Source organism: Mesoplodon mirus (genome assembly GCF_964341445.2).
Source record: "Mesoplodon mirus genome assembly, contig: SUPER_14_unloc_6, whole genome shotgun sequence".
In the NCBI taxonomy this organism is placed as follows: Eukaryota; Metazoa; Chordata; class Mammalia; order Artiodactyla; family Ziphiidae; genus Mesoplodon; species Mesoplodon mirus.
The window spans coordinates 483,245-492,153 of NW_028295694.1; the positions used below are offsets into that span (position 1 = coordinate 483,245).

Genomic DNA, 8,909 nt, shown 5'->3' on the forward strand with positions numbered 1-8,909 from the left:
GGCCAGGGACATGGAGACTGTGCTTGAGGACGATATGCCCAGGAAGAGAATCAGAATCTGGAGAAGATTCAGCCTGCACGTGATCATTGCCTCCAGCCAGCACCCTCATCTCAGACGTTGGGAAATTCAGAGAGAGAGTGGGAGTACGTCAGGAGGGCCACGCGCATAGTCTGTGTGGCAGGGGTTGTGGCCGTTCCCTATTTGTGAGGAGTCCCCAGCAATTTGCAGGCCTCTTCTGGAAAATGCTGGCGGACGTCTCTAGTGCTTATGTGAAAGCTTGTTCACAAACCTTGAAAGATACAGATGTAGATGACAGATAGATGCATAGATAGAAAAATGTCATTAAATAAAAGCTCCAGGAAAGGTTTGGAAAATGCCCTTTATTGCATAGGACGCTTCTATTGTCATATGATGTTAGACTGAGTGCCGGTCCCTTCATCCTCCTTCAGACCACGGCATTCTGTCTGCTACTCTCCCGAGGGTCCTTTCTTCTCCCTGGAAGGGATAAAACAAATGAGGTAGGACAGGAAGAGACAAGAAGCACTCCAAGCTCTGCTGGTCAGGGTTACCCTCCAGCATTGCCTTAATGCTCAGAGCCACACACACCACAGTGAGCTTGGCTCCAGATCAACTACCACGCAACGAAGGTTCTGGAACATTTCCATATCTCGGGGGACCTCATTTCCACGTGACTCTCTTTCATATTCCCCTTTGTCACAGAAGGCTAGGTCCAGTGGTCCGGGTGAGATCTCGGCTCAGGCCCAAGGCTCTCAGACCTCAAAGTTCTGGTCCTGCAAGGGCCCCTGTCCTCTCTTGAGACCACTCCTGGCTCTCTCTGCCGAGAAGGAGCTGCTGGCAGTACGTCCTCTAAGAGTTGAGGTCCATCGTGCAGACCCTGAGAAAACTCCTAGGAAAAGGCTCCACCTTCTTGTTTACGTCAACAGAGGTCAATGCCTTTGTTAGTGCTGGGTGTGTCCCATTTGATGCAACTGCAGAGCCATTAGGTAAACCAGCACATGTGTGTGGTCCCTTCCCTTAGACTCCTCTGGGCCCTCGTGACATAGGCTCAGAAGACTGCCAGCCTCAAGCCTTACCTCTTCCAAGGGACGGCCACACCGTCTTCCAGGATCTTCTGTCCCATGAATCTCAGTTGCTGTTTGGAACTCAAAGGAGAGAAAAGACCCTGCCTGCGGGGTCTCTTTGGGCTGGGGCCTTCCCCAGTGGGCTGCTCTCCCTCATTCTCCTTTTCTTCTTGCTTCTCTTCCTCCTCCTCCTCCTCCTCCTCCTCCTCCTCAGGGGTGCTCTCGGATTCCACATTGCCCATCCACTGGGCCATGTTGAGATGAAAGACACGGCAGCTGAAGCCCTGCAGGACGCCGCCCTTCACGTGCTGCTGGAGGATCTCCAAGGTGGGGAAGACCCGGCAGCAGGCCATGCACCTGAAGCCGGTCTCCATGGTCACCATCCAGTCCGGTGTCTTGGCCCTGGGTCTCTCCTCGACGGCAGGTGACCCTGATGGGCTGCCTGGCTCTGCCCTTTCCTCATACTCTTTCTCCTCCCCAGTGGGCTCACTGTCTGACAGGAGGCTTTCGGTGAACACATCAGAGGGGCAAGTGCCTACTGTGCACGCATCCTCAGGAAGGGTCACTTCTTCTATCGTCAGCTGCTTTTCAGGCAACTCCAAGTGTTTCTTTGTCTTCCAGGAGACAGCAACACCCTTGTTCACTTGTACCTGCATGTAGTATATTTTCATGCCCCTTTCCTCTTTGTCTGGGTGCAGATAGTCCTTACAGGGTGAAGAGAGTGAGGAGGAGACACAGTGTGATGGGGGAGCGGTCTCCCCTTCTTCCTGAACCTGGGCTAGGGGTGCTGTAGGCCAGGCAGTGTCTCGAAATCTCCGCATTGCTGAAAAAGGAAATTAAAACCATAATAACATGCATGGGCCGTGCCGGAAGCTGAGGGAGCAGGTGTGGTAGACGAGAGAGGGACATTTGCATGACGTAGCTATGTCGTGAGCTTGGTGTCTGTTGGCCGTAGGATGGAGCGGTGTATCTGGTGTCATCTGTGGGCTTTTCATGTGCGTGGGGGGGATACTGGAGCGGTGTCTGTATACAGGGGTGTGGAGTATGGTGGTGAGGGCTGTGGTATGTGAGGGATGCGGCTGGATGCGTGTATGACAAGGAGTGTGATTTTGGTAATATCGGTGGTGCATTCCTTGTGGAATGGGGCTGTGGTGCTTGGGGTTTATGTGTGCTGTGAGAAGGGCTGTGCCTGGAGGGCAGATGTATGTGTGAGCTGTGTGGACCTGAGCTGGATGGTCCTGCTCTCAGGCTGGAGGTGTATGATGCAGAACTCTGTCCTTCTCTGGAAGCAAAGGCAAAGACAAAGCCTACATTTTCCTCTGAAGATGCTTAATCTGGTCCCTCTTCCCTCCACCTCAAGCCCAGACCTTTCCAGCCCCTGATCCTTGACTTCCCCACCATGGTAGTAGCAGTATTCACACACACACCCCCAGACTCAGCTGGCATCCACGCCCTCGGAACAGCTCAGCCATCCTGCCCAGGCTCCTCCACAGAGCCCTCATCACCTCTGATGACTCTGGATTTCCTCTCAGCCTCCCTGGGATCTGTGTGCCTCCTGCCTCACAGCCAAGCACCCCTCACCTGAGGAGCCCCGCGCCCTTACCAGCGTAGCTGAGCTTGCGCGGAGTAGAAGTACAGAAGAAGTATTTAGGGGCAGAGGAGACCTCCACTGCCCCTGGGCTGCAGCCTTGGGCCACCACAGTGGATCCAAGCCGAGGGGGATCCTCTTGTGACTTCGAGATTCCTGAGGGAGGAATGAAAGGCTCAGGGTGGGTTCATCAGTCCTCTGTCCACAAATATTTACTGAGTGTGTGACACGTGTCAGGTGCAGTGAATACACACATTTGAGAGTGTGGTTCCCAGTGGATCCTCCAGGATTTAATTCCAATCAATACTTATTCTCTCACTGTCTAGTTGGTAATGTAGGCCTCGGTGGTGACTGTGAGTGTGTGGGAAGAGTGAGTGATGTGTATCAGTTAAGTCTGTGGTAAGTGTGGGGTTGGCATGGGGAGCACAGTGCAGATGTGTCTATCTGTGTCTGTGGCCTTTGTGTGCATTTTTTCTGTTCACAAGTCAGGAATTCTGGGACATGTAACTTTTCCTCATTACATGGTGTGGCTTGTATTTATGGTGCGTGTTCATTCATTCATTCACCAAGATTCAGTAAGCAGCTGCTCCTGTGTATCCGGCACTCTTCCATTGTTGTAGTCTTTGGTAACGCTGCACATTCTAGTAGGGGAAGACACACACTAAACAAAACTACAATAAATATATAATACATCAGCTGGTGGTAAGTATATAAGGGTTGCCAGACATAGCGAACAAGAATACAAGGCACCCAGTTAAATTTCAGTTTCAGATAAACCCAGAATAATTTTTTAGTGTAAGTATTCCCATGCAGTATTTGTTCTTACTTAGTTTTAGTGTAAGTATGGCCCATACAATATTTGGGACATACTGATATTGAAAAATTACTTGTTCTTTATCTGGAATTCAAATTGAACTGGCTAGCCCATATTTTCTCTGGCAATCCTGACATGGGTTACTGAGACTGTGGTTTACTGTGGTTTGTACAAAGCGGGTCTGGCATTACTCAAGAATGTGTTACAAGTGTGGTGTGTATGACACGTGACTGGTTCTTACAGAGGTATTTAGCGATGGCTGAAGTTAGCTGTGTTTGTGCGAGAGTTGTGGAGATACATATATATATATATAGTGTGTGTGTGTGTGTGTGTGTGTCCTATATATATAGTGTGTGTGTCTATATACATATCTCATCTCCAGCGTTTGGTGTTGGAGGAGAGGATTGTGATACAGGTGGGTTGTATGAGAACGTAGTACAGGAGGGATCCGTGTATATACCTCCATGTGCTGTGTGTGGTTTACTAAGGAAGTTATATGTGGGGTGTGTGATATTTTTGCTGCATCAGAGTGTACATGGGTGTATGAGTTACTGTCTCATAAAACACCCCTAACAAGAATTCTGTATACACTCTTACGTACACCGAGTGTCAGCCAGGTCCAGGCAGGGTGACAAGAACTTTACCATGCAGACTTTATATCTGGTAAGCACTCTAACCCCATTCATCTCGCTCTTCTCTGCACTACCACACACACACACACACACACACACACACACACACACACACTCACACACCCACACACACACAGGAACATAGAGCAAAATATTCTGAATGGTCAGGGGCAGTCATTGCCTTCCCCAGTCTGTCCCAGCCACTGCCTGGAAATCTGCCTGCTGTCTAGAGCTCCATTCCCAGGGCCCATCCTACAGTCTCCAGGGCCCTGGGCCTGGTAGGAGCTACTGGGCTCTAATCTGGGGCAGAGGCCTCTAGCTGGAGCTCTGGGGTGACCAACCCTCTCCCAGGGCAAGCTACTCGCCTACATTTAATGCACGCAGGCACCACGTGGCCCGTGGCTCTCAGAGCTCCCCGCAGAACCCTGAGGCCATTTCTCACCCCTGCTCACGCGGTCTCAGTCTCTGGAAAACCCTTCCCTTCCCTTGATCTCCTTTGGGAAATTCTTCCTGTTGAAGGAATAAATCCTCCTTGCTTTCAATATGACACCATCCCTAGACAAACAATCTTCTTTCAAAGTGCATTCCACTTGTCAAGATATTTTTCAACAGGGCCTTCAACTCATGGGGCTTCTCTTTCCACTTTGGTAAAAGAGGCCAAGCAACTCATGGGTCTCTCTCAGCATCCTTGCATCCTTCACATCCCCCACCTCATGACCCCAGGGAAAGATCCAAGAGCATAAGAGAGAAATCGGGGACTGAGAAAAGCTGCACCTCTAGGTCTGTGCAAGCAGGATACAGCCTGCTGTGAGTCCGACAAAGCTCCAGGCCCGGCTGCCCCAGGAGAGAGTCCTCAGACCAGCGGAGCTGACCTCCCATCTCCCAGGGGGCATCTGGCCGTTCTGTGCCGTCTCACACCACAGGGGCCCTCCAGATAGATACGGCAGCATCAGTGAGACAAGGTCTCTCGCTCCCTGCTTCACAGGTGACACGTTCTCAGTCCCCCGCTTCCTAGAGAAGGTTCAGATTGGCAGAAACCCATGTGCCCCAGACAAGTTGCCCCCCACATACCTCCTCCGTTCTCGGCAGTTTCCTGGGACTCTTCATTTTCCAGATGTTTCCTCTTTTGTCGCCGTTCCATCGTACCAACTAGAAGTCTCCCTTAGAAGATGCCTCAAGAGATGTCCAACTCCTCCTCTTCCCTACAGGTTGGCCCTTCTTGGCTCTTGGGCAATCCGTTGAAATGATTCAATACAAACAAAAATAGTCAAGTCTCCTAAATGGCTGAAAAACTTGTACCACTTAGTGAACCAACAGTACTGCCTAGTGCTCACCAGGGCTGTTATGTTTGCAAGGTTGCCAGGCGCACAGCGGAATTCTGTGACCTCAGTGCTGACATCAGTGCATTCGGTGGACCTAGGTTGAGCACAGTGTCTGCAGTAGCACAGGCCCCATTTTCAAGAACAATTCCTTTTTCCCAGCCGATGCTTTCCCGTGAAAGGGAAAGGTTCCTACCATATCTATTATAAATTGTATCATACCATGTCTATTATAAAATTCACATTTTGATTGGACATCTTTTAATGTCTTTTCTAGAGAGATTTAATATGAATATTTTAAATGGTCTCCAGTTTCCCTGTGGATTATTGACATTTTAAACTCTGCACTTCAATTTTCCCTCAATACGTGTAATTTTGTCACGGCTATTTCTGTACTTAAAGATGAGGAACTATATAATTGATTTCTTCATTTTTTCCCCATCTCTTTCCAAGGTACTGCATTTGATTGTGTCTTGCGAGTGAGTGAAAAATGCTAGTCCTTGAGTCAGGACATTGGGCCCTTTAGCAAGTAACTCAACCTATCTGGGCTTCAGCTTCTGTATGTGCGATCAAGAGGCTTGGACTAGCTGACTTTTCAAATGCTGTGTTTCTTTGATTCACTCTCACTTACTGATCTGCTCCTTAAGAAGAGGGTCTGTTCTCATAAAGTAACAACAGTCTTTTCCTAACCTTGGGTTGGGCGGAGTTTAACTGTTCGTACTCAGTTTGTTAGTTATATTGCCTTCTACGTATGCTTAGCTCTAAGTAATTTATATGGCTCTTGTGACAATTTTTAGATCTTCCTTTTTTCTTATTTTCTTTTACAGTTTCTAATTTGTTATCGCCAGTGTAGAGGAGCCTGATTGATTTTTAAAATTTATTGATCTTGTATGTGTGTGCCTTGTTGAACCGTCTTATTAGTTCCTGCTAGTTTATCTGTGGGTTCTTTTGGGTCTCCTAGATAAATGAGCATATTAAATGTAAATAATGTGTTCTTTGGATAAAGTTTATTTTCTTGCATCTCTATATATAGAAGCAATATGTTGAATTGATTTAAATATTTAAATACTTACATACCTGTTATCACAATCTAACGTTCTTTATCTTATTTTCTTTCAATCAATATTATGTTTTCAAGAGTTATCCACGTGAATCCATATAGATCTAGGTCTTTGATTTTTGACTGTTTGATATTATTTGATCACATGCATATAGCATCATTTATTTTCCATTCAAGCATTATTGGACAATTGGATTGTTTCCCTCCCTTCTCTAGAACAAACAACGTTTCCTAGAATATCCCTGAAGATGTCTGACAGTCGAGAAGGGCCAGGCTGCCCGAAGGATTGCTACTTGCTTTTAGCCACCTTCCAACAGGCCGTCTCCAGCCAGCAATTTGAAGCACAGCTGAAATGAGAACTGCCCCAAATGTGAAGATCTTAGGAGCTTCCTAGAAGGTGGGAGGTTAATGACAGGCATCCTGCTGGGATCCCAGGGGAGTCTGAGCTGGCCTGAAGCTCATCTTCCTCCTCCACCTCTCAAGAGAAATGTGGAGGAAAGAAGACTTCAAAAACTGTGAGCAGGCAGAGGGAGGGATATTGGGGGCCGAAGCTGTAACTGAGGTCTTGGAGTGGGCTGTGAGCACACAGAGCCTCTAGAGAGCCAGGCTCTGCCTTCTGAGGACTTCTCCCCTAAGGCTGCTCATAATTCACGTGATACCAGCCATATAGAGCCGACTTGGCCCACACTATCACAGAAAGCCTTATCAGAATCTCTTCTTCTTCATACACTCTTGTGTCTGTTACTTGGTTATTGCCTTTGGTACTCCACTGATGTGAACCACAGTCGCCAGGGGATGGAGGACACTAGTGACCCATCTTGCTCTGTGGCCTCAGTCCACAGCTTGAGGGTAAGGGAAGAGGCCAAATGAAGGTTAAGAAGGAAAGATGGAGTTTGAAGAGAAGACCTGAGTTAAGGGTGTCTTCTCAAGTCTTGATGACTGAAATGTAGCTCCAGTACCTGAAGTCCTGCTTGTTCTCAAGGCTGACCGCGGGGCTGGGTGCACTCAGTGAAGGAACCGTATACACTTAGTATTTCCTTGCTTGCTCACACTTGCCCTCCTGTGATACACCCTCTGCAAGACTGATCTTCCCCTGAAACAACTTTCCCCCTGCTACTGTCATCTCAGGAACATTTGCTTCCCCTTCCTAGTGTCCCCCTAGAATGCCATTGCAGCCAATTCATAATTTGATTATCATGCTGCTTACCATATTCTCAGCAATTTCGGATAAATTTTATTCGCTTTATTCCATAGTCTTCACCCATCAATAATCTTTCTTAACTTCCTAGCTGCAGGTTAACCCATTCGGAATCATTTCTTTTTCTTTCTCTTCTTTGGCAAATCCTTTCTATCTTTTAAGGTCTTTTTCTTGTCTCTCTACCATCCTGCCTTCCTGAACTTCTTTTTTTTCTGTTTAAGTAACCTTTCAATCTCCTTCCCCAGTTTCCTCATAAACATTGAGAGTTTATTCCTCACACGTTAGACAGCGGTTTATGAATGGCCAGGCATAATGGACTCAGAATGAGTTGGCACCCCCGAGGTACCTGTCTTGCTGGGGAGCCACAGGTGAAGGGCTGGCTGCTGGACACATGTTTGCATGGAGTCAGGCTGAGTGGCCTCAGGGTGTTTGCCCTGCACTTGTGTGTGTTTCTCCCTAGTTGGTTTCCTTGTCCAGCCACCTGTGACCTCCCTCCATCGAGCCCAGGGAATCCTTCTCATCACAGGGGTAGGATGTTTGTCTCATTTTCCATCACATCCTTTCCCCAAAGTTTGGTTGTGAGTTGTTCCCATTCCAAAGACCTTTCCTCTTTGAAGAGAAAAGAGAAAATCTTTTCTCTCCTTTCCTCTCACTTCACTTCTGCTCTATTATCTCCTCCGTCCAGAATGGCCCACTGACTCACATGGGTGTAGATCCGAAGATGGCAAGAACTGCCAGCAATTCTGAGATAATAATATGGATGGATCAGGAAAACTTGAAAACCTTTATCCCGCCACATTAAAAAAAATTGCACTTCCAGTGTATTCAGAGTCTCAGTGTAGAAACACAAATGATAGAGAAATTGAATTACACTCAAGTTTTTCTTTCCTCCTTTCCTGATTTATTCTAATCCTCAATGCTAACATGATGAACGATTTGTTAGGTAAAGTTTCAGACATTTTCTACCCATGCACACTTTTCTTTTTTTCACATAAGAGTGTGAACTAGGTCACTTTCAACATGCTGTGATTCTGTGATTCACTGTCTCCCACCGAGTCATCCACTGATAAAGTCATCTGTTTCACGGAGAACTATTTCCAATAGCTAATAGCCAATGTCTGTGGAGTGCTTACTCTGTGTCGGTTTCTTGTAACTACTTTACAGATCATTTGTACAGCGTACCCATGGACCAGGTACAATTATGACCCCCAAGTGA

The 8,909-nt window shown here is 47.4% G+C and overlaps 1 protein-coding gene across 1 annotated transcript; it reads right to left on the reverse strand.

Annotated features, from left to right (window-relative positions):
* Positions 1-1,234: 1,234 nt before the first annotated feature.
* Positions 1,235-5,341, reverse strand: LOC309816169 (protein FAM170A-like; the record flags this gene model as incomplete). The annotated part of the gene is made up of 3 exons (XM_082646823.1): positions 5,188-5,341; positions 2,686-2,826; positions 1,235-1,905 (listed from the first exon to the last, which is right to left on the reverse strand). Coding segments are annotated over exons 1-3 (882 nt in total), but the record flags the coding sequence as incomplete, so codon positions are not given.
* Positions 5,342-8,909: the final 3,568 nt, after the last annotated feature.